This window comes from Gilbertella persicaria (genome assembly GCF_025201335.1).
Source record: "Gilbertella persicaria strain CBS 190.32 chromosome Unknown B0P05scaffold_20, whole genome shotgun sequence".
In the NCBI taxonomy this organism is placed as follows: domain Eukaryota; kingdom Fungi; phylum Mucoromycota; class Mucoromycetes; order Mucorales; family Choanephoraceae; genus Gilbertella; species Gilbertella persicaria.
The window spans coordinates 189,801-216,674 of NW_026251981.1; the positions used below are offsets into that span (position 1 = coordinate 189,801).

At 36.2% G+C, this 26,874-nt stretch overlaps 10 protein-coding genes across 10 annotated transcripts; 5 read left to right on the plus strand and 5 right to left on the minus strand.

The window, feature by feature from the left end:
* Window positions 1-695: 695 nt before the first annotated feature.
* Window positions 696-2,504, plus strand: B0P05DRAFT_470295 (dihydrolipoyl dehydrogenase; the record flags this gene model as incomplete). The annotated part of the gene is made up of 6 exons (XM_051574545.1): window positions 696-734; window positions 800-881; window positions 943-1,025; window positions 1,074-1,775; window positions 1,829-2,383; window positions 2,439-2,504. 6 exons carry the CDS (start codon window positions 696-698, stop codon window positions 2,502-2,504), a joined length of 1,527 nt encoding a protein of 508 aa, XP_051434805.1.
* Window positions 2,505-7,870: 5,366 nt separating this feature from the next.
* B0P05DRAFT_542042 (HSF-type DNA-binding-domain-containing protein) lies at window positions 7,871-9,125 on the plus strand. The gene is made up of 3 exons (XM_051578265.1): window positions 7,871-8,169; window positions 8,216-8,368; window positions 8,415-9,125. The coding sequence occupies exons 1-3, from the start codon at window positions 7,952-7,954 to the stop codon at window positions 9,013-9,015; spliced, it is 972 nt and encodes a 323-aa protein (XP_051434806.1). The 5' UTR covers window positions 7,871-7,951; the 3' UTR covers window positions 9,016-9,125.
* Window positions 9,126-10,264: 1,139 nt separating this feature from the next.
* Window positions 10,265-11,692, plus strand: B0P05DRAFT_542047 (Alpha/Beta hydrolase protein). Its single transcript, XM_051578266.1, has 8 exons — window positions 10,265-10,443; window positions 10,496-10,636; window positions 10,684-10,701; window positions 10,770-10,843; window positions 10,890-10,944; window positions 11,028-11,183; window positions 11,236-11,478; window positions 11,527-11,692. The coding sequence occupies exons 1-8, from the start codon at window positions 10,315-10,317 to the stop codon at window positions 11,584-11,586; spliced, it is 876 nt and encodes a 291-aa protein (XP_051434807.1). The 5' UTR covers window positions 10,265-10,314; the 3' UTR covers window positions 11,587-11,692.
* Window positions 11,693-12,116: 424 nt separating this feature from the next.
* Window positions 12,117-12,839, plus strand: B0P05DRAFT_470367 (uncharacterized protein; the record flags this gene model as incomplete). The annotated part of the gene is made up of 3 exons (XM_051574546.1): window positions 12,117-12,295; window positions 12,345-12,404; window positions 12,452-12,839. The coding sequence occupies 3 exons, from the start codon at window positions 12,117-12,119 to the stop codon at window positions 12,837-12,839; spliced, it is 627 nt and encodes a 208-aa protein (XP_051434808.1).
* Window positions 12,840-12,870: 31 nt separating this feature from the next.
* Window positions 12,871-13,174, minus strand: B0P05DRAFT_542052 (40S ribosomal protein S27-like protein). Its single transcript, XM_051578267.1, has 2 exons — window positions 13,105-13,174; window positions 12,871-13,055 (listed from the first exon to the last, which is right to left on the minus strand). Exons 1-2 carry the CDS (start codon window positions 13,121-13,123, stop codon window positions 12,916-12,918), a joined length of 159 nt encoding a protein of 52 aa, XP_051434809.1. The 5' UTR covers window positions 13,124-13,174; the 3' UTR covers window positions 12,871-12,915.
* Window positions 13,175-13,819: 645 nt separating this feature from the next.
* B0P05DRAFT_587247 (uncharacterized protein) lies at window positions 13,820-14,653 on the minus strand (the record flags this gene model as incomplete). The annotated part of the gene is made up of 1 exon (XM_051582571.1): window positions 13,820-14,653. One exon carries the CDS (start codon window positions 14,651-14,653, stop codon window positions 13,820-13,822), a length of 834 nt encoding a protein of 277 aa, XP_051434810.1.
* Window positions 14,654-14,785: 132 nt separating this feature from the next.
* B0P05DRAFT_542057 (major facilitator superfamily domain-containing protein) lies at window positions 14,786-16,351 on the minus strand. Its single transcript, XM_051578268.1, has 3 exons — window positions 15,693-16,351; window positions 15,061-15,645; window positions 14,786-14,996 (listed from the first exon to the last, which is right to left on the minus strand). Exons 1-3 carry the CDS (start codon window positions 16,270-16,272, stop codon window positions 14,797-14,799), a joined length of 1,365 nt encoding a protein of 454 aa, XP_051434811.1. The 5' UTR covers window positions 16,273-16,351; the 3' UTR covers window positions 14,786-14,796.
* Window positions 16,352-16,940: 589 nt separating this feature from the next.
* B0P05DRAFT_542060 (phosphatase 2C-like domain-containing protein) lies at window positions 16,941-18,084 on the minus strand. Its single transcript, XM_051578269.1, has 2 exons — window positions 17,482-18,084; window positions 16,941-17,431 (listed from the first exon to the last, which is right to left on the minus strand). Exons 1-2 carry the CDS (start codon window positions 17,730-17,732, stop codon window positions 17,026-17,028), a joined length of 657 nt encoding a protein of 218 aa, XP_051434812.1. The 5' UTR covers window positions 17,733-18,084; the 3' UTR covers window positions 16,941-17,025.
* Window positions 18,085-20,119: 2,035 nt separating this feature from the next.
* Window positions 20,120-22,209, plus strand: B0P05DRAFT_542066 (major facilitator superfamily domain-containing protein). Its single transcript, XM_051578270.1, has 5 exons — window positions 20,120-20,577; window positions 20,630-20,752; window positions 20,801-21,126; window positions 21,174-21,471; window positions 21,520-22,209. Exons 1-5 carry the CDS (start codon window positions 20,305-20,307, stop codon window positions 22,075-22,077), a joined length of 1,578 nt encoding a protein of 525 aa, XP_051434813.1. The 5' UTR covers window positions 20,120-20,304; the 3' UTR covers window positions 22,078-22,209.
* A 3,459-nt stretch (window positions 22,210-25,668) lies between these two features.
* Window positions 25,669-26,788, minus strand: B0P05DRAFT_542073 (uncharacterized protein). Its single transcript, XM_051578271.1, has 7 exons — window positions 26,741-26,788; window positions 26,658-26,695; window positions 26,486-26,612; window positions 26,365-26,442; window positions 26,224-26,321; window positions 26,024-26,170; window positions 25,669-25,956 (listed from the first exon to the last, which is right to left on the minus strand). The coding sequence occupies exons 1-6, from the start codon at window positions 26,768-26,770 to the stop codon at window positions 26,050-26,052; spliced, it is 492 nt and encodes a 163-aa protein (XP_051434814.1). The 5' UTR covers window positions 26,771-26,788; the 3' UTR covers window positions 25,669-25,956; window positions 26,024-26,049.
* Between the last annotated feature and the right edge of the window lie 86 nt (window positions 26,789-26,874).

A 26,874-nucleotide genomic window follows, 5' to 3' on the forward strand; every position in this document is an offset into this window, starting at 1 on the left:
AGTTCAGTCTGACAAAATGAGTATTAGCGAGAGTCATAGGTGAGAAGTATTCTGAAAAGGGGATGGGACACAACAACAGCTTCCAGAAGGGTAATGAGCAACGAATAAATCAATGTACGCTTCCTAGGAATACAATCAACAAGACCACCTAAAACAGTTATGAGATTGATTTTTGTGTTGAGAAAAGCTGGCAGCATGTACAGGTACGGTATTATCGTGAGAATCAAGCAAAATAGAGTGTAACTGGTGGTAATACAAGACGCTTTTCTGCAGGGAAGAATCAAAAATACCCAAACCACCATAAGGGATATAAAATGAGCTGCATAGAGGTTAGAATAGTCTGGAACAAAGGTATCAATCAAAGACAGGTGCCAGCAAGTAGTAGACAGCAAAAGAGTCAAGTGACAAAAACAGCTGAAACTAAAGGTTTCTATTTGTTTATATTTCTGCCTTTAAGTGAAAACGTTTTTCGCTTCGTATTTCTAACAGACTTCAACTATATTCTTGTACTTTCTCTCTCTGTCTCTCTCTTCCATTGTGGCATTCATTTTGATCAGTTACTGCGACGTATTTATCACTTTTTAAACTCGATACAACATCTCCGTTTAGTGTGACGTCGTTGAAAAAGAGCGCAGAATAAGATGCTCCAGGTTTTTCTTCCCCCGCTTTCCTTTTTTTTTTTTAATAAAACACAAATGTTTAGACTTGTTGCCTCAAAGGCCCCTTTGGCCAACGTAAATATAGACATGAAATTAATCAATGCTGTTCATTACTAATCAATTATGTAATTTATGATTAGATTGCTGCTCGTAACGCTGCTTTCAAGTCTGTTCGTACTCCTGTTGCTACTCAATTCTATCGTTTCTATAGCACCCCTGCTGGTATGTGCATAGATGTAGAGTCCTTTTGAATATAAAGTCTAATATTATTCTTGATTTATAGAGACCGAATACGATGTTGTCGTTATCGGTGGTGGCCCTGGTGGTTACCCTGCTGCTATCAAGGCTGCTCAACAAGGCCTCAAGGTACAATAGGTCAAAGTGATAAAGCATATTCTCATACTTGTGATATAGGTTGCCTGTATTGAAAAGCGCGGTTCCCTCGGTGGTACCTGCTTGAACGTTGGTTGTATTCCTTCCAAAGCCATGTTGAACAACTCTCACATTTATCACGAAACCAAGCATAACTTGAAGAGCCGTGGTGTTGAAGTTTCCGATGTTAAGCTCAACTTGGACAACATGCACAAAGCCCGTGTTAAGGCTATCACTGGTTTGACTAAGGGTGTTGAATTCCTTTTCAAAAAGTACGGTGTAGACTACCTCAAGGGTACTGGTTCCTTCAAGTCTGCTACTGAAATTGCTGTTGCTGGTTTGGACGGCAAGGAATCTAGCATTGCAGCCAAGAATGTTATCATTGCCACTGGCTCTGAAGTCACTCCTATTCCCGGTATTGAAATCGATGAAAAGAAGATCGTCTCTTCTACTGGTGCTTTAGAATTGCAAAAGGTCCCCAAGAAGATGGTTGTCATTGGTGCTGGTGTCATTGGTCTCGAATTGGGTTCTGTTTGGTCTCGTCTCGGTGCTGAAGTCACTGTGGTTGAATATTTGGATGCTATTGGTGCTGGCATGGATCCCGAATTGGCCAAGAGCTTCCATAAGACTTTGACCAAGCAAGGTCTCAAGTTCAAGATGAGCACCAAGGTCAACGGTGCCAAGGTTGATGGCGATATTGTCAAGGTTGATGTTGAAGCTGCTAAGGGCGGTAAGGCTGAAACTGTAAGTATTAAAAAAAAGATAGGCAGAGTGTGTAACTAATATGCTGTATATAGCTTGAAGCTGATGCTGTTCTCGTCTCCATTGGTCGTCGTCCTTATACTACTGGTCTCGGCCTTGAAAATGTTGGTGTTGAACTCGATAACCGTGGCCGTGTTGTTGTTGATTCTGAATTCAAGACCAATGTCTCCAACATCCGTTGTATCGGTGATGCTACCTTTGGTCCCATGTTAGCCCACAAGGCTGAAGATGAAGGCTTTGCTGTCTCTGAAATGATCGCTACTGGTCACGGTCACGTCAACTACGATGCCATTCCTTCTGTCATTTACACTCACCCCGAAGTTGCTTGGGTTGGTAAGAACGAATCTCAATTGAAGGAAGAAGGTATCAAGTATAAGACTGGTTCCTTCCCCTTCGTTGCTAACTCTCGTGCTCGTACCAATGATGATACTGATGGTCTTGTCAAGGTGATTGCTGATGCCGAAACTGACCGTATTTTGGGTGTTCACATCATTGGTCCTAACGCTGGAGAAATGATTGCTGAAGGTGTCTTGGCTATGGAGTACGGTGCTTCTGCTGAAGATGTTGGTCGTACTTGTCACGCTCATCCTGTAAGTATTTTTTTTTTTTTTGGATTGGACATAATCTAATGTTTCTTTTATTTAGACTCTTTCTGAAGCCCTTCGTGAAGCTTGTTTGATTGCTTCTTTTGGTCAAGCCATCAACTTCTAAGTCAGATATACTCAAGAAACAACACGTTTCTAATTATTGTAGAATATAATAAAATTGCAAGATATATAGAATCCAAAAAAACAAATTAATTCGCCTTTTTCTAATAAACTCGCTTTCTTTTTCTCAGAAGTACCTAGAGATCTCACCTCACATTGGTTAGATCAGACCTACATTGGGTCATTCCAAAAATTTCGGATGAGATTTTTTTTTTCATTTTCACGAACCTCTCGGGACCTTTCATGAGTCGATTTCTGGGTTTAGAAGAACATGTTTTAAACGAAAAAACAGGCTGTTTTGGTAATCTTGTTGTCGAGCAATATAATATCAAAGAATAGTGCATCAAGCTGTGATTTCAGCATTTTTGCCTTACAGGTCATACAAAATGCATCATTCATGAATTTTTAAAAGCTATTATATGTTATTTAGGGTGCCAAGTAGCATAAAAAAATAAAAATAAAAGAGTTGATTTAAAATGTAAATGTGGTAGTAAGTGGACATAGGACAGACTAGATGGTGGTGCGCAGAGATTGAAATAGAAGGCAATTCCAATTCTTCATCCAGCTGCATCCAAAACCGGGCGTTGATCATGGAAAATGCAGCAACAAGCTACCGCCGACCAGACAAAGATCTCGGCATTATTTTAGACCAAGAAAAGGCCTATGATCGTGTCAACCTTGACTATCTCAAGCAAGTGTTGTTGCACTTTGGTTTTCCAAAGACCCTGGTTGCCAGCACTATTACCTTGTTCAGAGATAATTCCATTTGTATCAACATCAATGGTTGGCTCTCTAAGCAGTTAATTCCAAAGCGCCGAGGCCTCAAACAAGGTTGCTCACTCTCTTGTATTTTGTACAATTTTGCCTTAGGGCCACTTCTCCAGTCGATATTGAATGACACTCAATTTTCTGGCTATCGCTTCAAGCATAATGATTTTAGTCAAGCTATCACCTTACCTGCTAACAAATTGCTTAGTTATGCTGATGACACTTTAGTTTTTCTTCATAATATCCGTGACTTTCGCAGAATGCAGCTTCACTTGCAGGCCTACAGTAAAGCATCCAATGCCAAGATTAACTACCATAAAGTGCGAGCAATCTCTCTTTCTGGCCACAGTTTAGATGACAAATGGCTGATTACTCTACAAGGCATTGACATTCCTAAGATATGATGCCGTACAGATGCTGAATCCATTATCTATTTAGGCTTTCCCCTTATCCAATCCTTGGACCAGCGCGCTCATTTTTTTTCGTCCCTCACTCAATTACTGACTCAACTGGCGGATATCCATGCCTCAGGCAATCTTTCTGTTGTTGGTAGAGCTACAGTTGCCAGTTCACTTTTATTGTCTAAATGCTGGTATGTTTTGCGGGTAATCCCTACCACTCAAGCAATCCTTAATACCATTCGAACTGTCATTACTTTTGTCAACCGGCAAATCTTTCCTCGCATTAGTTGGCAAACGATGACTGCACCAAAGTGGCATGGTGGCCTTGGCATTCTTGACTTGTTCTCTCAGCAGAAATCACTGTATTATTATTGCCTTCATCCTTTTTTGTGTCCTCAAGCTGAACGTTCTCTGATACAAGACTTTCTAGCAGCACTTACCCATGCTTTGCTTCAGACTGAACATCTGCTCTTGGGTCTGCTCTTTCCTCGTTCTCGCCCAGGCCAACTCAGGCAATTGGCAAGTAATAGTGTCACAGCGTGCTGCCAGACAATGGATGCTATTCCTAGGAAACAGTACTCATACATCCCAAACCCTATCGAATGCCTTTTACTGCCATTACGCTCAATTGTTTTGCCATCTGACACCTTTGACTTGCCTCTCAAGCTACGCACAGTAGCAGTTTCCTATCTATATGAGTACCATCCACAGGGCCACTATTTGGCACCAATACCAGTTTCTTCCTTTCCCCTGGATATCCGTCGTAGTGTCAGAAAATATATTCAAGCAGTGAATCAAAATCATTGTCAACTGGAGCCATTCTTTGGTCAATGCCTTGTTCGTACTTCATTAGACTTATACAATTCTGTGCATACTCCTGCAATCCAGCGGTCTCTTGGTTTCTTTTCTTTTGTGCGTATGTTGAAACTGCCTTTAGACAATGAAAATTTCATTGCCCTCAAAAATGGTGGCTATACTTTCCGTAAGGTCATCACACAAGCTGCCTTGTCTGATATCATTGCTCGGCAAGAAGTTTCTTCTGCTGCTTGGAAGTAATTTTGGTGTATACCTATCACAACATTGCAGAGAAATGTGATGTATCGATTTCTGACTCACAAGATTCCCACTCGCTTACTTCTATCCAAGGTTTTTCCTGCTCGCTTCACTACTGCTACCTGCATTTTGTGTGGTGATCAGGAGACTGTGTACCATTTCTTCTTTCGCTGCCCCCAAAAATTTCCGTTCTGGGATGTCTTGATCAGGGAATTTTTGTGGCCAGGCACCTCTCTGGATCTAGTCTTTGATGCACTTGCATCTTTCAATTTTTCTCGGATTCGGTCTCAAACCAACTGTCCTCTTTCAGTAGCCATGGTAACCTTGATCTGTCTCTCTGAAATCTGGAAGGTCCATTGGGCTCATACCATGCAGAACCAGCCATTCCATTATCTCTCTGTTCTTCACAGCACTCGCTATCAAATTAAGCGTATAGCTGCTGAAAATGACCTTTCATCTTGAGAGGTCTTTTCTCGCAATAGCTGCTCTTTTTTTTCTTGATTTCTTTATACTTTTGAAATTGTAGTACCCTTTTTACTTCTTTTAACCCTCTTATAATAAATAATTGTCGAGCACTTCTTTTAGTGGGTCCCTCTCGAGACCACTAACACGCGCGGCAAATAAAATCATTAAAAAAAACCGAGCGTTTGCTTAGAACTGCTTGAAGATGCAGCTATTAGGCTTTGTTGTAGTGACAAAAGTTGTAGGTCTTTTCTTTTTGGGTCTATTAATGTAAAGAACATAGCAACTCTAATGCTAAAATTTTGAGCAAATACGCAGAAATGCTTAGAGTTTTCTCCCTCATATCGTACCGTTTTCATTATAGAAGCAGCAGATAGACACCTTCATCAAAAATTAAAGAGTTTGGCGGTCATTTTGAGTATTTATGCTGGTCAATAGCTTCATTTTTCGTCTTGTAGCGTTAAGAAGAAGATTGAAAGTTGTCAAAATAAGTTTTTTCCATGAGTAATACTCTTTGGAACTGAAGCCATTTCGACCGAATTTTACAAGCCTCTTTTTTTTTTATCCAAATCAGCTCCAAAGATACTATGGATGTTGGTAGAAATTGTTTGTGTGTATTTGGAGTATCTATGCTTGCATAGCCAGGCTTTACAATAATTTTATATGTCTAAGAAAAAGAAAAAGATCTTTATCAATTACTTTTTCATCCCACTGGAACGTTATTAATTGCAACTCTGCTTTTTAATCCACCAAGAGTTTATTTCAAAGAGCCATTAGATGTCACTTCCCAGATTTTCTATTTAGTACAACTTGTCATCCTCTATTTTTTCCTCTTGGCCAGCAAAAATGGCCATTTTTGTTTTGCTGTCACCGCTCTTCCCCCCACCTCTTTTTGTTAGTAAGAGGTCACTTTTAATATATGAAATATCTCTGATATTATCATATAAATACACATATTTAAGCAAAAGCTATCGATTTTTGAAGTAGACATTGGGATGAATACAATATTGAGTGAGTTTTATGACTTGCAAACTTCAAATAAATCCAGAACGACTATTCATGAAAGGCTCTTTGACAAGTCAGTAAAGACAGACACAGCCTTGAAGCAAGAAACTGAAGACAAATTCAAAGTAAAATATTCAAGTTATATTTTTTTCTTTTCAAACATGGGCTTAAACAGAAAAATTTTAGGCATTCAAGGATGACTATGGTCTTGACGACTTAGACAAAAAGCTTGGAAAGATCAAAAAGACAAGAGTTGGTACTAAAAAACGTATCTTAGAGGTCTTCATACAATTGAGTGATTGATTGTTTAATGCAAAAGTGCATAAAACATGTTTAAGATTTATACAACTTGCACTCGCTGATCTTTAGTTTGCGAAAAGTATGTGATCTGAACAAGCTGTTGTTACATACCCTGAAAACAAAAGCAGGCACACAGAGCAGAGCATCTAAATTTGGTCTATTAAGATCTAGACGCAATGGTGACATATGTGCATACTGGTACCATGACAGCCATCTTTCAGGGCCACAATGGATGCAATAAAAGACAAAACTAAAAAATTGTTTTTTTTTTGACAAGCAAAATTTTAAGATGTGATAAGCAAACTTCACAAGGAAACTCTCTTTTAAAGCAATGTGTGAGAAACAATGGGAAAAAAACATAACTAAACACTGTATAAATGGTATGAAAAGAATTCATGGAAAGAAATGTGATAGGGGAAGGAAATTGTATAACGCATCATGGCTCAGTTTGTAAAATATCAAATGCGCCTAGAATGCTATGTTTTTTTATCAAGATTCTTTTCATGGTTTGACTATGCCAAGATCTAACTGAACACGTTATTTGGTTTGCTATGACCTGAATAAGCCATATGCTCTCTTGTAAAGTTTTATTGAAATACCGAACCCAATTATCATCTTTGCATAAAATATTTTAAAAAGACCTTGCCTTTTTCAACAGAAGCTGTTGTAAATCAATTAATCACGCCATCAATGCAAATGTCAAAGAATTGCATGAATAAAGGATAAAAAGGTTTAGATTTATACGCAAAGAATAAAAAGAACATTACTGTTAATGTTGAACATATCCTCGTTTTGGTCATATCATTGTTTGATTTTCCATGTTTTCGGAATGATCGTCTTTAAGAACTTCCTTTAGAGCAACAACCCTAAAGAAACAGCATAAACAATAAACCTTATTTCTGCTTTGCATGTTGATTGAACAATGCTTATGGAACATTATCAACTCATTCTAGATAAGAGAAAAAAAGACTCGTATTAATTAACAATTTAAACTGGTTATTTTTTTGTTGGAACATGTTAAGCAAAGTTAATATTTTATAGTCATGTTTCAATCTTCGGAGATTGGCTCTGTATCCTAAACATATGTCAAAAGTGTATAAACATCTCATCGATAACCATTACCGAATGATACGGTTTACAAGTAATTGTTTATTGTGGATAAAATAAACATACTTTCTCCATTATTCATATACTTTTAAGATATCAGAATTTTCCTTTTTATTCTAGTTATTTAATTCAGACATGTTTAAATGACTACGGAACTGATTGTGAAGTGAAAAAGAAAAGAAAGAAACTATGCGTACACACACACACTGACAAGACTTGCCCAATGACTCAGACTTATGTTTCAGAAAAAACAAAAAAATGCTTTTTATAGCCAATTTTATTCTCTCATTATATAAATTAGATTTAGAGGCTTCTATTTTCTTCTTCTCTTTTCTTTATTATATTTTTAATACAAATGTCAACTATAGATACTTTTTCTATTCAAATGCCTCAACCAACAGATTGGAGTGACAATTATTTCTCATTTGATCGCAGTAAACGCTCCAGTACTTCATCCCTTTATTCAAATGGTTCTGCAGTATCTCTTTATGAAGTACCTTCTTTACAAGAAGAGAGATCAACAAGACACTCTAATAAAAAGGGTGTCAGTAGTTTCATTACCAAGCTCTTTTCGTATGTCTATAAAAATACAAGAAATATATGTTTATATATTGAATAGTATGGTGGAAGAATGTTATCATCAACATCTTATTTCATGGAATCCCAGTGGCACTTCTTTTTTTGTATGCCATGCCATTCAATTCTCTCGAATTGTCTTGCCAGAATACTTTAAACACAGCAATTTCTCAAGCTTTGTTCGTCTCTTAAACATGTAAGTAATACACAACATTATATTTTGGTTTGCTAACATGATGCAGGTATGGTTTTCACAAAATCAACAAGTCACCCAGAGGGCAAAGAAACAACAACGATAATGAAATCTGGGAGTTTTCCCATCCTAAATTCCAACATGGACGTCCAGACTTACTCAAAGACATTAAGCGTAAAGCTATGGATTCCGAATTATTGAGACGAGAAACAGGTGACATTCATGCTTCCTTTGCCGCACTGCAAATGACACAAACAGATTTACTGCAACAGTTTCAGACCTTACAAGATAATTTTTCTCACTTGCTAAAATGCTTTGAACAGTCCAAAAAGATACAAACACAACAACAAATGGCGATCTGTCAACTTGCTGAAATACAAGGCCTCGATCCTCATAACCTGTTTTCGAGTGATTCTTTAGCTCTTTTTCCAACTATTCAACCTACACCTGATGCTACTCTGACTATGTATAATACGTCCAATCATTCATCACCTTCATCTTTATCACCTAGTATGCTTGATATAACCAAGAGCCAATTACTACCTAATAGTCCAGTACCTTCCAACATGTCGAGATCAAATATTTTGGTCGATAATGATCCACTCTCTTCAAGATATGAAGACACCTTTGCTTTGACCTTCTCAACCTGATTTTTTTTTATACGTCTTATATGTAAATACCTTTTAAAATAAAATAAAAGGAAGAGAGAAGAGTTCTATAAATAGTTCTTCCTTTTATTGATTTAATGGTATCCATAAAGTGTATATTTTCTAGTTTGTGAGCAATATTGAGAAACAGAGAGACAGAATATGACTCAAATGTATGCCATCGAAAAAATCCTATTGGATGGACGATCAAAGTACTCTTTTTTTTTCACAATGAAAACATACATCTGAATAAGAAAATGTGATATTCTATACACTCTTTCTCCCCTACAGAATCCAAGATTGTTTGAGAGGAACAAAAACTTATATATAAACTTGAAAAAGCTGCCTAGAACAAAGATCGTTCTTCACTATCTTTTGTTATGTACAAACGATTAGCTTTCTTGTGATGGAAAAAGGCCCTATACTATTCCTACTTGATAGATGTGTAGCAAATGATCATTGAAATGGAATGGTTGTACGCATAAAGGGAAAATAAGGTTTTTTTTTTTATTTCCCGTCAAGTTTGGGTTTTCCTCTAACAACACAAAAAAAACGGATCTGGTAAAAGAAAAGAGGAAAAAAAACTTAAATCCAATAATGACAGACAACTAGAACATCTTAGTTTTGAAAAACAAGTTTTTTTTTATGAGTGAGCTTAGGAATATACTCTGATAAAATCAGTCAATATTAGCTTTTTATGATCAGCAAAAAATTTTGACTCTATTGTCGTCCTTGCAGATCTAACACAGAAGGTCAACAATTTCTAAAGGAGATAATGTGCACATTTTTAGGTCAATTTTGCCGCCAATAGCAGTACCACTAGCATCTTGATTGGTCCTTTTTTCTGCAGAAAAATCTTCAGGAAAGATATCGCTCCTAAATAAGCAGTTTACTTCCCAACATAAAAATATTTACAAAAGTCTAAAAGTATCTTTCAACTTCTGGTCGTTGCGTAAATAATTTGATACTTTAGACTTTATTTTCCACTTCTTTTACTTGTTTTACAAGCTTTAAGCTCAGGCCACTAATTTTCAGTAAAAAAGTTTCGTTGACTATCGTTGTTTGTCAAGTTCAGAATATTGTTACTCATTGCTGTATCTCCGGGGAAGCTGAGTGGATTTTTTTTAAATGAGCAGACATGGGTTTGAAGTTCAGCATTTTCATGTGTTGCGAAAAAATGGGGGCATCACGTGATAGATGGGGTTATTATGATATGGTACTTCTTGTTTATACTACGAGCTTGCCCTCTTTTTTTATTTCTTTCTTTCTTCATATTGCAAAAGAAGGGGGAGAAAAGAAAGCATGTGGATTTACTTTCTGTATTTGTTCTATTTTACAATAGCAGTGACAGTAGCACTTTCACTCTTACTTTATACCTATCAATGCGAATTACTTTATGCTTCAGGTTTCCCGACTGGGTCGAGGACAGTGGTAAGTAGACATTTCTATACAGAAACCTGTATTGATCCTATATATAAAAAAGGTAGCAAGGCCTTCACAGTTTGGTCTACCTGATAAAGAAGTGATATTAGTAACAGAGGATGGATATCGTATTAGAGCATATGTCATGATACAACGTGGTGAAGAAGTAGCGATACAATCACCTACTGTTGTTTGCTTTCATGTAAGTACAATTCATTATGTCTATTTCAATCTGACTTTTTATGATAGGCACATACAGGAAACATGGTATTGTGTTTTAGAGAAGGGAGGGAGGGGAAATCATAGAGATTAACGGATTTGGATATATTTCACAGGGACATCGGTTGCCTATTGCGCAAGTGTTTTATAAGAAGCTGGGCTATAATGTAGTGATGCTATCCTATAGAGGGTAACTCTTATGATTCTATGAGTGACATGTATTTATTTTCTTCTAGATATGGTCTTAGTGAAGGCAAACCCACAGAAAAAGGTTTAAAGATTGACGCGCAGGTATGAAAAAAAAAAATGGGGTTATGTTCGTTACACTAAAAAAAATTCACACTCTTTTTATTTATTTATTTTCCAAATAACAGACTGTACTTGAATACATTAAACAACACCCAATTCTCAAGCATACAAAGTTAGTTGCATATGGACAATCATTAGGTGGTTCAGTAGCTATCAGTCTTGTCTCTCGAAATGAAGATAAATTTGATGCGCTTATTATTGAAAATACATTCTTGAGTGTGGTAAAGTAGTTGTGACAAACTGCATTTGTGCTTACTCTATTTTTTTTATAAGCCTCTTTTAGTACCTCATATATTTCCCGCCCTAAGACATTTAGTTTATTTGGTGCATCAGACATGGAGGTCATACAAGACAATCAAATATGTACACCATGTTCCTATCTTGTTTCTGTCGAGTTTGAAAGATGAATTAGTGCCTCCTGGGCATATGGCAAAATTATACAACATTTCTCAAACAAGTGGAGTCAAAGTATGGAGGGATTTCGAGAACGGTACACATAATGATACATGCATGCAAGTAAGAATCAAACAAAGATATAATGTAGATATTGAACGAGTTGTTTAGAATGGGTTCTTTGAATCTATTGCAGAGTTTGTAAGAGACAATGTTTGGCAATTGGATTAATATTATTTATGCATTATATACATATTTATACAACAACATCTATACATACACACACACACACACACACACACACACACACACACACACACACACACACACACACACAATTTATATTCAAAATCACTCATTCATATATATATATATATATATTATATATATTGAAATATGTATATTTTATTATACATATCATCTATACACTCCATGTTACATGTATAATCATCATACCCATCTAGCAATGATTCAATGTGGCAGCTAACCCTTTTATTCAATGCAAAATAATAAAAAGAAAGGCTAGTTTTTTGTGAATAACAAAGTGATTTGATTTACCCTTTTAACATCTTTGGCGGAAATTCATTTGACCGATAATTGCTTCTTCTACAAGGTACCATAAGAAGGTACAGATCTGATCTACTCTCTTCTATTGGTGTCTATTTTGACAGCCAGTCTGGGAAAAAGTTTCTCCCCCATCTTCTTTGACTACTAAACACTCTTTTCTCCTCTTTCTTTTTTTTTCTACTTCATCTTTTAATATGTCTACTGCTTACGGCAAAATCCCTAAACCTGCTTCTTCTGTTGATTTGGATAGTATTTTACCTATCAAGAAAGTTTTGAGAGACGGAACTGAAGGCATCATTCAAAAAGTAGATCCTAACAATAAGTCTTTAGTTGATTATTTACATGCAAGATTCAACGCTGAAATTGAAGCAGGGTAAGAAATTTACAAGAAAATATAAAACTTAGCGCTCAATTTTAACTAGATCTACTTATCCTCAAGAAAACTTATTAGACGAACAAGGATTTAGAGATTATTTTCTAGGGTAAAAAAGCTTAAAAAAATCAAATCAAATTTACCAACTTCGAATAGATCAGACGCTTTTGTGATGTCTGCAGATAGTTTGATTGAACCTGGTGTTGAATATGATTGGCAAGATAAAGTGGTTGGTATGTTCTATATCAAACCAAACTATCCTGGTAGGTGTTCTCATATCTGTAACGGTGGTTTCTTTGTCATGGACCATTATCGTGGTAAAGGTGCAGGCCTTGTCATGGGCGAAGCATTCAAAGTGTTAGTACCTGCCATTGGTTACAAGGCTTCTGTGTTTAATTTGGTGTTTGAGAACAATCCTGCTTCTATTGCCATTTGGAAAAGATTAGGCTTTGAGCAAATTGGCCGAGTTCCCAGAGCTGGTAGATTAAGAAACAGTCCTGATAAGCTTGTAGATGCTCTTATTTTCTATCACAACTTTGAATAAAAATAGAGTAGAACATTAAGAAAAAGATATTCTTTGTTGTCTTTTATTTGGTTCATGTATATTTTTTGTACACAATTTAGTTGGCCTTTCTACGGAAAGAACAACCTTCAGTCAAGCGAGCACGACCACCAGTGGGTTGACAGAGGACAGTACCGCAAGAAGAACAAAGGACAACAGTTTGAGCGTGACTGAAGACAGTGCTAATGTTCAAACAACCTAGATACAAGACATATAAGTCATATATAAGACAAATACAAAAACTTACCAGGACACTTGACATCCATGAAGTAAGAGTTAGGAGATTGCACAAGTCTCTTGAGCTTGTGAGAGCGCTTCTCGTGTTCAACGGAAGGGTTAAGAAGATCGACGGCCAACTAGAGAGAGTTAGTATCATTATAGCTACATGCCGCAGCATTCGCATATTCAAAACAGCAAAAAATAAAACGACAATAACATTAGAGAAAATATGAGAAGCTCGAGTTGATTGTTGTCCTTCTCTTTGTTGAGTATAGTGTTGACTAGTTGTAGTGTGCCTTGTGCATCACTTTCTGTATGTGTGTACACATAAGTAATGCATGGCATGACCATGATTAAATTACCAAGTTATCGTAACTATGTGTTTCGAAATCAATCCAAATTAATATTTATCTATCCATCCATCCTTCCTTCCATCCATCCATCTCATTAATGTTATTGTCATTTTTCTTTTTACTATCTAAACAGCGTAAAACTACATGGCATCGTAGACACTTACAGTCATATTACTGTGTCGAAGGCTTAGTAAAAAGGGAGGGTTTATAAGTTGGCAAAAGTAGACCTCAAAGTAATAAAAATAATTCCAAGTCACAAGTCAGTTTTATACTCCGTCCTATTTTGATTCGTTATACTGCGGGACAAGCTGTCAATAACAAATCAACATGCATGCATTACTCATTAAATAAATCACTTTCTAGAAGACTCTTCTATGGCTGCGGTATGAATTAAATTAATCGTTTATTGATACAATGGTCAAAGTTTGAGCTTGAATTGAGACAGAACGATTCAAGATGTGTTAACTTGATTCTCTTGCAAATATCAGCAATTTTTGAAATCAACATGTTTTTGGCACACAATGTCTTCTTTAGTTTGAGTCTACAAGCAGACCAAAAGTGCTCCATTGGGTTTAGTTCAGGTGAAAAAGGCGGTAGACAGACACATGTGTATCCTCGTCGAGCTATGTCCATTTCAATCAAATCATATTGAATCACAATATAATAGTTTTTGTGCCTGTCATTATTTTGATCTAAAACGTCCAATGTATGCTGTAAAAACGATGACAAATCATTTTCATCCTCTTGTTCTGTCTCACCATATTTTTTGTTAATGACATGAATATTTACAATGCCTTGAGCATGAAAAGCACACAAGGCCAGTGCTGTATAATCGGGTCCACAAAACCTTGTTTTGCCAACAAAGATACAGTTCTTAGTGAAATTCATATCTGTCTGAATAAGCCAACGCATTGCCCAGTGATATCGTTCTTCCAAAGTCGAGAAATCATTGCGTTTTTCTCTCGATAGTCTCTTCTTAAGAGTTGCTTTTGTTTTTACAGAGGTATAATCGTTGTGTTGGATGATCAGGAAGGCCTGTTTAAACCAACGGTTGGTCGTACGCTGAGAAATCGAGAGTTGCTTGGCTGCTTTGGTAGGTGTCAAGTGATGTTCACGGATAAGGTAGATGAATTTTTCTTTTACTACATTCTTTTCCTGCTGCTTTGTATGTATAAAGACTTTTGTGTTTGCCTGAACCATGTTTTCTACTTCATTTTCGTTCATCATAACATAGTGGTACATACAAAAGAAATAGAAAGAACAATATTTCATTTTGATTTTCTTTTTCTAGTGGCGCATTAAGCATATTCTAGAATAAAAAAGAAGGAATCGGTGATGTAGGATTGACATACTCTATTTTTATTTGTTCATTTTTTAAGTGCGGCATTACTTAATCGGATTCTTCTTTCATTCATAGGTTCGACACTAGCCAGGAAATTTAACGCTACTGCAAATGCAGCAATAGCAATAGCACCATACCACATACGGCGATATGAGTGCGATTGATCATAAACTACTCCGGCAACATAGGCACCTAAGAAAGCTCCTATTTGATGGCCTACAAATGTAATAGAAGATAGAGTACCGAAATATTTTTGACCAAAAACATCGCTTACAAACTGGGTTGTAGGCGGAACAGTGGATAACCATATAAACTACAAATATTAGGACAACAATAACAAATATGCAACTTACGCCAAAAAAGACAGAGAAAGTAACAACAGTGGTAACAGAAATAGGGATAAACACAACAATGATCATCAAAATAGCCCGGAGCGTGTAAATAACCATGAGAATATATTTTGGCTTAAAAATGCTTGCAAGATAGCCAGCGAGTGTGGCACCGAACATAGAACACAAACCAATGATAGAAAGAGTCCAGGAGGCTAATGAAGTGTTGATACCATTGTCCTGAAGGTAGGCAGGGAGATGAGTAGATAAGAAAGAGATGTGAAATCCACAGACAGAGAATCCTACAGTGATAAGCATGAATGTAGGATTTGTAAATGCTTCTTTTAATGCTGTCTTGATGTCGGGAGCAGAGATGTCTTCATAAGGTCTGTCTTCTTCGTTTATCATGATATCTTCTGCTGTATCAAGGTTGATTTCTTCGTCTTTATTGTCTTTCTTTTCTGTTGCTGTATTAGGCAATGCAGGTGTAGGAGGAATAGTCTGAAGGAAATAAGCAAATGGTGATAATACAACCATAATAATACCTATATAGATTGGTTTAAACTTAGACTAATCAAAATGGGACACTTACCCAGGACAACAAAGGCCATACGCCAGCCAATGATTGTCAGCATGCCTCTTGCCATAGGTAAGAAACAACATTGTCCAAAACTGCCAAAACTCGAGACAATACCAAAAGCAACACTTTGACGTTTACTATGCTGAGGAAATCGTCTACCAATACTGGCCAATACAATAGGGAATGATATACCACCGGCAGCTAAACCAATGACGACACCTACACTGAAAACATACAGGCCTGCAGAATGATTTGAAGCATACAAGATAAAGCATCCTGCAGCATATACTATGCTGCAACCAAAAATCATTTTGCCAAATCCAAATTTACGTTCGGCTAAAAACACCAAAAATGGTTGACCAAAACCCCACAAGAGTTGCATCAGGGCAGCACCGACAGAAAACGTGGATCGATCCATGCCTGTATCCAATGTGATTGGGATCAAAAAGACGCCAAGGGACTGTCGAATACCGAAAGATACCCATAGAATACATGCACCAGCAATGCATGACATTAAAGGAGATTTTATCAGACGTTCTTTTAGGCTGACATGAGTGCCGTTTTTGACTGTACTTGACAAGCAAAATGGCATTAAGAAAAGAGATCACAAAAAAAAAAAGGAAAGAAGAAGGAGAAGGTTATTTAAATGAAAGACAGAAAGAAATGTTTAGTAATCCAATATTTTTCCCACCTTCACTTTTTTGATCCAGAGAATATTATTGTATGATCTCTGAATAGCTGTTAAAGAGAGACCTAGCAAATTTTCTTTCAAAGCGTATCATGCATTTTGATTGTTGTAGTCTAATTAAGCTCATCAAGCCATCATGCTTTTCTTTTCAAAGTTGTAGTTTATGAAAACGAGGTTCACGTTTGTAGCCTTTTCCCGATTTTTTGGCGGAGGGGATGAGGACGCATCCGTTTCTATTTTACTGGTTTTGACTCATACTTATATTCTAGCAAATTTGAGTTTTCTATTGATTAAAATCAACGGAGAATCTAATCCGTATTCAGGCTTGATTTCTAATCAACAATAATTAATGTGACTCGTTACACCAATGCTATTCCATTAAAGCCCATATGTGACTTATTTGCTTTTGTTTATCGCGATAGTTCTTTACCATACAATCGTATTTTTTTTTTTCGCACGCTCTGTTTTAATCAGATCTTACGCGTTGTTGCGCAATATACTCGATGTTGTTCAATGCCTGTGTTTAACTATTATTGAGATAAAAATAGATATAAGAATTGACTATCAACAAGTTTAGGTATAAATGTACAGTCTTTTTTTGTTTATTTAGCTTTGAAATTAATCAAAAAATAATAAATACACACAATTTTATCAAGTTCATTGTTTCTTGCGACATACAAGAGTTACAATACAAGTAATATCATCCACCTTTCCACCTCTATAATTGCTTCCATGAGCCTGTGCAGCCTTTGCCCAAGGACTGAGACGCTTAGGATTGAGACTTAAACGTCGTGCTCTATCAGTAAGTGATTTTGCCAGACTTCTTATGGTGGCTGTGACTAGTTCATCATCCTTGTTTTCATTTTCTAAAATAGGTTTCATGCCCTCGTTGATCATTTCAAGTGTCTCTTCTGAATACATGTTGTCAAAGTAGCCGTCTGTAGCCAGTAAAATTAAATCGCCTTCTTTTAAGAAAAAGCTCTTATTGTCTGCGTCTTTTGGCATGTCGGTGACTAATTGATCTCGATTTGGATAGGTGTCGGGTACTACTGTTAATTGATATCTTATATATCCTTATTAGTGGTCATATATACATAAACACATATCACTTACGGGCAATTAAAGTAGTGTTGCTGACTAGGACTTTCATAGACAATCTTTTTATCGCGTACAAGTACAAAAGCAGAATCACCCAAATTGCACGTTGTCATTTGTCCTGTCGTCTTTGACAAGTTCAATATACAAGCTGTGCTACTTCCAGCAGCCACCTTTCCGCTTTTTCTTAATTCGTAGAAAGCGATATCGAGAATTTGATGAGCATCAATTGATTTCTCTGTCTTGGCTACAAGTGCAGCATTGTCCATCAATGTCCAAGAGAATAAGGCGGGATCGACACCCACTAAGCCCCAGCCACCAACACCATCGGCAACACCAATCGCAAGTCCTTCAGGCGTATTTGTCTGGAAAAATGCATCTTCTCCTGCATCTACTTTACCAGGCTTTTGATGTTCTTTCCAATAGGGTACTTTCTTTTGTGATACTGGCTTTTGTCTTGTTTTTGGGTGCCAGGCAGCATAAGCAATAAACTGGAATTTTTCCGATGCTGCATTGTTATTAGTATTATTGGATTCTTCTTCTGAGATAACAGGAGCTGTACTGATATGATAAGAAGGCTGACTCGTGCTAAAGTGTCGAGAAGACTCAATAAGCTGCACAGGCTGCTGCTGCTGTTGTTGTTGTTGAAAGTAATATGGTAGTTGGTGAGCTAAGGCAGGTTTCAAGTAAGCCGAACTTGCCCAGACAGGACGAGAAGACCTCAACAATAAAGAAGCAGCTGCTATTCTCTGAATGTAAGGTCTCATTGTTTACAAAAAAAAAAAAAAAGGGAAAGAGAAAGAGAAAAAGAATTTTACGAAAACCCAAAAAAAGAAACTTCGGATTCAACGTCACATGAAGCTTGACTGAAAGGTGAAAGAATGACTCAATTCCCAAAAATGAGCTTGACAAAGTCTATTGCTTCTTTATCAGTACATGGTTTTTTTTAACATACTAAAAGAAAAGCTGACCTTCAAACGTTCTTAAGAAAAAAAAGCGGAGGGAGAGAGAAAAGAGGAAAGGACAGCTTTTTTTACAGTCACTGGTTACACCACAGCTAATAACAAAAGGCTTTTGCAGACGTTATTCAAAGCAATGACATTAGTTGAAATCATATGTGATTTTTGAATTATCTTTGAGGCCTTACTTTTGATTTGATGTCCTTCTTTCCTTAAAAAGATTTATTGACATTGCAGTAAAACTATAGCTATCAATGATAAAGGCGATCTTTGCAGCACTGTGTGCATACATTAAAAAAAATGCTTTAGTAGAATGTTCTTTTTTTTTTAGTGGCATAAACCATTTATTTAATTGCTATATCATTGGGGTGACACATTTTTCGCCGCTTTTTTTTTTCTTAACATTGTTGACCGCCATTACTAAGGAGCCTTGTCTGTACATGGTGGTATCTACTGCAATGTCATTTACTCTCTTGCGTTGTTTACTTCACCGAAAGTATGATGGTGATTGCTCGGATATAATTGGAAAAAATGGTATGAATATGTGTCACTCATGACTAAGACATTAAAATATATTTCTTATTGCCTTTATTGTATAATAAGCTTGAATCTGTATCAAAAGCAAATGAAGCAACAATTTTTTGTCTCTTTAATTCTGGCTAGAACTTTTTTCCTTGTCATTACATTCAATGCCAGTGTTGTGTTTTTCATTGGATGAACAACCTAAAAAAAATACACAATCTTGAGATATCAACGCACACACACACAAACCATCAGGCATTCATTTGTTTTGGTTAGTGTCAAGTGAAAATCGATTTACAGCCGTCAAAAAGTTACACGATATCACATGGTAAATACTGAATTAAGCACTCGCCCGAGAAATCAGGCAATATATAAAAAAAGATCTAGAAAGCAGATTCAATGTCGACGTTACTTTAGAAAAATTTATTAACATGTAGTAAACATTTGCCCAGAAAAAAGTGCCTTTTTGAATATCGTGTACATAAATGAACTAGTACAAACGTTGTTGTATGTGCAAGCTGGATTATTTTCTTGATTCCGTAAACGCGGTAAAATGGGCGTACTGGGTCAAAAATGGTGTTGTAAATGACACAGTTTTGCTTTGTGTAACAAGTGTAACTTTAAGTGTACCTCAAAATTCGTGTGTCACAACTCCTCACAAATGCAATTTTACTTTAAATGCTCTGGAACTAACTAAAATAAACTGCAAGCAAGAAAAGTAAAGTTTGAATTCATAGATATCTATTGTTAACTTATAAAAATATGTCTGAATATAGCGCTATTTTTGTATTGGCAATTACGGAATTGCAAAAGCTGTCTACTGGTGGAGTATGAAAACGGAAATATTACAACCCTGACAGTTACCCTGATGAACACTTTTGACACGAAAAAATGGTAACTCTATCAATCCGATTATTTAAGAAAGGGTAGATGCATGTTGGCGCCATAAAAAAAAGAGTGCACAAGATAGTAATGTATACAAAAAAAACAATCAAACATTTAGGAATCATGCCATTAGTCAGTTTTATATTGTATTGATGCGTAAATCGGCTCTTATTTTCGAGCTATATTTGAACAACCTTAATTTTGGATCTCCCTTAGTATAAAAATAGTGAAAAGAATTGCTTGTTTCTTATGTTGTTATTCTTTCTTTTCTCTTCACTTATTAATTTTTACCTAAATCAATTGATTCTATACTTGACATCATTTGAATAAAAAAGAAATTGGTTTTTAGCTCTCTCTCTCTCTCTTTCTCTCTTTCTCTCTTTCTATCTCTCTATCTCTCTTTTCTTCCTATTTCTTGACCAATTCCTACTCTCTATCATTTTTTTAGCTGTGTATAACATATACATAAATCGAAATGTCGGCAGGTCCAAAAGATTTTGATTACATGAACAACACTTTTACACAATACAATCAACACACAAAAGATGACTATGGCCTTGAACTTGATGCTGCAAAAGAGCTAGAAGACTACCAAGAATCAAAGTGGCACCGAGATGGATTCTATAACAATGGCATTGATGACATGGCCTATAATAGCGAAAATGAATACTCTTCAGAAGAAAAATCGCTAGTACGGAAGATTGATTGGATGCTTATGCCCATCATTTGTACACTTGATTTCTTGCAAGTAAATATAACATGTATTAGTATGTCACAAAAAATTGACGCATCATCTTTAGTTCTTAGACAAATCCACTATTAACTATGCTGCCTTGATGGGATTCAAGGAAGATATCGGCTTGGTCGGAAGTCAATACAGTTTATTGGGATCTCTCTTTTACTTGGGCTACCTCGTCTTTCAGGTTAGTTTTCAAATTGTATGATATTGCAACTAAACCCTTTTTATGTAGTTACCCAATAACTATCTACTTCAGCGTATTCCTATCGGTAAATACATTGGCATTATTGTTGTCATTTGGGGTACTATCTTATTATGTACTGCTTGGGGTCACAATTTTAGTCAAGTTGCTGCCTTGAGATTCTTGCTTGGTTTTTTTGAAGCCGGAATCTATCCATCGTTAACTTTGCTTGTCAGTACATTCTATAGAAGATCTGAACAAGTAGCTCGCCTTGGTGCTTTCTGGATCTGTAACGGTTTTGCTCTTGTTGTTGGTGGCCTCATTGCATACGGTATCAGCCATATGACAAATATTGGAGGACTCAAGGCATGGCAATGGTATGGAATAAAACACACAAGTTTCAATATCTCATCAATTGTTTCAGGGTCATGATTATTCTTGGCGGCTGTACTATTCTCGTTGGTATCACTGCTTTCTTCTTCTTGATTGATTCACCCAAAGCTCAAGCTTTGCAATTAAATGCTGAGCAAGAAATGTTGGTAGAAGAACGAACCAGAGACAACGCTACGGTTCGTACGACTGAAATTAAATATGAGCAAATTTTGGAAGCTATCAAGGAAGTCCGCTTCTGGTGTTTCTGTTTCGCCTGTTTGTTCATTAATCTTCAAAATGGTGCCATGACTATCTATAATGGTCAAATTGCTGCCAGTTTTGGTTTTGATGTAAGTTCTTGTTACTTTTTTCAAGTTGACTCATAGCTTTGAATATAGCAATTGCAATCCATGTTGCTTAGTACTGGTACTGGTGGATCTACTATTCTCTTTATTGTAATCGGTATTGTACTTGTTCAAAAGTACCATCAAACTATCTACACTGCTTGCTTCCTCATGTGCTTTGATGTTCTCGGTCTGCTTCTTTTGCTTGTGATTCCTATGGATAAAGCTAAAATTCTCGGCTTTTTCCTTTCGTGGTCTTATGTTGCTGTTTATGTACTCATGGTTACTTGCATCTCCAACAACGTAACAGGTTACACTAAAAAAATCTTTTACAATGGCATTTTGATGATCTTTTACACTATTGGTAACTTTGTGGGCCCTCTCATGATGACAAGCCCTCCTTATCTTGCTGGTATGATAGGTTACTTGGTAGCTGGTGTCCTGGTAATCTCACTTTTACTCATTGCTCGCTGGAGAATGGCCGTTGTAAACCGTCGCCGTCTCTTATTATTGAACAACAGCACTGCCAATAGTATGGCAGCTGTTGCTCATAACTATGATCTTGATGATATTAGTGACGAGCAAGACCAAACTTTTATCTATTTGCTTTAATAACCCCATTAAAAGTTTATATACGTTTATCGATACCTTTTAATTTACTACTGCTTTGTAGCGACACATCGCGAGCTCACTAATGAACTTTTTTTTTCTTTCAATAAATACACATACATGCTGTGCACCCAATACAAACATGGCACAAAATAAATAAGAAAAAAAAAGATTAGACGCTTCCAGCCCTTCTGTGCCTATATAGCTTATTGTATCGAATTATAAAATTGCTTACGTAAAGATAAAACTAATGGTGGTATCCTTATTTCAAAAATGGGGGAGGGGTTCACAAAAAGAAGTTTTTCGTTCTTTTGTTTTGAATAAAAAAGAGCACACCTTAATTGAGTTCAGAGGCATGTTTAATTTTCCTTTTTGCTTTTCTACCAGCAATTTAATTTGTTTTAGTTATATTAGTCAATTATAAGTAAGGCCTCTGAGCTCCAGGTAGTCTTCGCCCACTTGGACCAGTGAGTGTCTAGCGAACTTTAAGTATGCTCACTGCTGATAGTTTATACTTGTACTAAGTTAGAGAGTCAATCAAGTTGGCTATTTCATTTGAATTTCACTATGGGTAGAAGCACTGATTTTACATCACTTCACGCTGTCATATAAGTGCCTTTAATGCTGAAGTTCTTTTGTTGTCCATAAAGCTAACAACTTTTCAATAACGAAGACAACAATACATACAAATCTTCTTTTCCTTAGGCATATAAAGGTAGCATAAAGCCTGCTTGCACTCATATAAATTACTCTAAATACCGATAAACAACGTTTAGTACTACACACTGTACCCTTGGAGTTAATATGGATCAAAAAAATCGACTCGTTAAATTTGGTCAAAACCATGGGGTATCATTCATGAAAAAAGCTTAATTTGAGAACTTCTAATGTTTCTTTTTGACGCTACAAGACTAAAAACAGAGCCCTTGACAGGCTTATTTACCCAGAATGTGCGTCAAAAGCTATAGTTTCTAATCAAAGTGTTTGCTTACTGATCATAATATAAACATGGTATGCTATGATGGAAAATCCCAAAAATACTTTGGCACATTTTCTCAAATTCTAGTAGAAAAGGTCTTACATATTATACATAAATATAATCATAAAACAGAAATCTATCGCTTTCATTATTGTGCCAAAGTCTAATAGCTGCGTCTCTATGCAGTTCTAAGCAAAAGCTTGATTTTTTATACGATTGGATGGAGAACTAAAGTTGCTCTATTTCGAACTCTGTATGTCTATGTTCACTTACCTCACATTCACATTGTAAAGTGTCTATGTTTTTACTCTTCTATGTTTTTTTAGTACTTTTAGTAGCATACATTATCCTCTACGAGTTTATGGCTATCATATTTTATACAACATCTAGAGTAAGAATACTCAGATCAAAGCTTAAGTGAGCCAATCTTTGATGTGCCGTCGCTCGGCAACCAGACTACTAAAATGGCCTCTTTTTTCGTTCAAAACATGCTTTTTCGAGCCCAATAGTCGAATGGTACCATTGGTTTGGTAGTTGGGTAAAAGTCGTTTTTTGACCCATGAGAGGGGGTTCACAAGAGCTCTTGAAAATGAAAAAAAAGTTCATCGAAAATTTTCTGAATGTCAGATTGGCTCAATGTAGGTCAGATCCAACCGACAATTTCTAGGTACTTCTAACAAAAAAAAAAAGCGAGCTTTCTAAAACGGAAAAGGCGAATCCATTTGAGAATTACTTCAAATTTGCACTATTTTTCTTTTTCTAAAGCAATATAAGATTTCTAAAGCTATCAAAGATTCACAATGAAGCTCATAAACGCCAGAACTCTTCGATGAGTGAGATGGGCTCATAAAAAAAATTTGTCAGATTCAAAATATTTGACAATTTTAAAGTCCTCTGGCATTTATGCCGAGATGCCAAGTATGCCATTTGTGTACTCAAAAAAATATCTTCTAAAAAATAATAAAAAAAAACATTAAAACCATTACCCTAAAATAAATTAAAAACATTTTCTGTAATGAAAAAAAAAACAAAACAAAACAAAAAAAAAAACTTGTTTTTCGGTTTTTTTGTTTTGGATAAATAAACGAGTCTACCGGATGATGAATTTACTGTTTTAGTTCAGAAAAGGGATTACTAGTTGGTAGACCTGTTTTTTGTTTTAAAACGGGAAAATCGAAAAACAAGTTTTTTTATCATTTTTCAAAAAATATTTTTTGAGTACATAAATGGCATACTTGTAATTGTGTCTCGTACCTAACACAATAGGCTTTGCCTCCACTCCGACGTCGGAAGTGGCTATAGGTCTTCAAGCCGCACTTTATTTTCAGTAATAGTATATAACAAAAAATTTTAGTTCTATTGTTCTTTACTTCTTTCAAAGCCGCGCATCGTGGTACAAATGTCATATGGATTGCCAAAAGAAGAAATACTTGAACTCATCAGACAAGAAAATGAGAGATCCGGATCGGTCTATTGAATGTCAATTACCTGAAGCCATCATCCAGGATTTGGAGAACTCTTCCAAAAAGGAGATACGAACGAACAATAAAAAGTCCACAAAAGAAACCATAAGTTACAATGGAAATAGCTGAACTCACCCAATTGAATCAAACACTGCATCAAGTGTCAAAAATCATAACTGACCGAGATCAGACAGACGGTTACGAAAATAACCGTCAGTAAGTAAAACCCTCCACCTAATTTAATGCCTATATAAATATGCCTCACTCAATGCCAATGGCTTAATGAAAACGACAAATAATGACAGTATCCAACTATTTTCGATATTATGCCTTCAAGAAACACATACCTCAACTCCCGAAGTGATTGACAGCTTAAACATACGTCTACCACCCACTCAATTCTTTTGGACACCACACGTAGGAATAGTGTCATCCTCTTTAGATTATCATATTACACTCATTGATACTTCCACTCATTTCAACTCCACAAGATATCAAATATGCAAAGTCACTCACCCACATCACTTTTGCGATCCTTTTTATATCCTTAACATTTATGCTCCAGTCTCTCTAGCGACTATACGACGTGAATTTTACACTAAACTGACCGCCCTCTTACAATATTTTAGTCAGGAAATATCGTTTGATAATCTTATTATATCAGGAGATTTTAACTATTCATATTTGCTATCGTCGACATTAGATAGGGATACATATCTTAATTGGAGAATTTTACTAGATCAATCCTTCTTTAATCGCATGACCTATAACGACTTGCAAGACATACTCACCTTTTGACGAATGTGAGGTCCAACGGATATAGTCACCTCCGTCATTGACTACATATATATGAGTCAAGGCTTAAAACAAGGATTGGTGGACGCCTCTATTACTCAACTATCGCCAATGTGGTCTGACCATTTAATTCTTTCTGTCACAGTCAATGTCGGCTCTTCCAAATTTAGGGCGAGTCTATGGAGAGCTAACCCTACCTAGAAGGGCCGGCATCAAAAACACTGCCGAATTGAAGGCAGTACTTGTTAATGAATGGAAAAAAGATCAGCCTTGATCTTGCTGAAAGTTTGGTGTCCAGCATGAGAGCCAGATGCCAGGCAGTTATCGAAGCTCATGGTGGCACCACCAAATATTAATAATGTTTTCTTAGATTAGACATGTTAAGCTAACCGATGCTTTAATATTAGACCTTTAAGTGCCTTTTAGAACGAGAGACAGCTTCTACTTCTATAACTTTTTAAGGGTTTGAAATAAAAAACTTGAATAAATCTCCACTTAGTGGGACTTTACATTGAGTACTGTTCGCCTCTTGGGTGGCAGAATGTTTCATTTGGATGTGTCTGTCAAGAGACGTCTTATGCCCAAAGAATTCATGGCAATTGGGTTAACTGCAACTAAACTTTTTTTGGTATTTCTCTTCTGTTACTGCGTAAAATTTAGTTAGTGTTATATGCGAAAAAGATTTAAAGTAATTATTTTTATGCATTCTCACTTGATACTTTTTTTTATGAAGGATTTCTAGTATGGTTTATATCTTTCTTTTGTGTTTGATGGTGATTTATGATTTGATGAGGAAGTTTGTTGATCTTGTTTAAGCAACGCTAGCTTCGCTTCAATGGCTTTTATTTTGGCATCCGTCCTAGAGAAAGATTTTCAAATATTAGCAGGAAGCAAACATACCAGACAACTTACGATGAGTTTTTCATTTTTTGACCCTTTAATAAAGAAATTGTTGTTGGCTTGTGTGATATTTGAGCTCGCTTTGTTTTCACTTGATCATGTTCAGGCGTCTATGTATGAGTAAGGACCTGTTTCATCAGCCTGCTTGTTTACCATATGTGCAAACGAGACCACTAAAGATTTTCCTCTCATTACTTTTCCATGCATGGCATTAATTGCATTTGATGCTTGCTAGAATAAAATAAGTCACGTTGTCTTTCTTTCTTTGACTTACTTGCTTCGTCTCAAACTCTAAGAAGCAATAGCCTCTTGGTTGTCCTTTTTTGATACCTGTCCAATGCACCATAACTTCAATAAATGTAATTTTTCCAAAAGGTTGAAAAAGTTTCATAATAGCATATCTAAAAGGTTAGCAAAGTGTACTCTCAAGTAGGCTTTTCTTTTACTCGTTAACTGTCTCGTCTAGATTGCCAATATACAATCGCTAGTTTACAAGTTGAGCCAACAGATCTACTAGCTAATCGCATACCTTTGTACTTGTGTTTGGACTGCTGCTCATTGTGTGGTTTTAAGGAGAAGAGAAAGAAGAGAGAAAAAATATTTCTGTCTTTGCCTTTTTTAGGTTTACCAACTGATTTGGAAGGTCTAAGAAGCAGCATACAC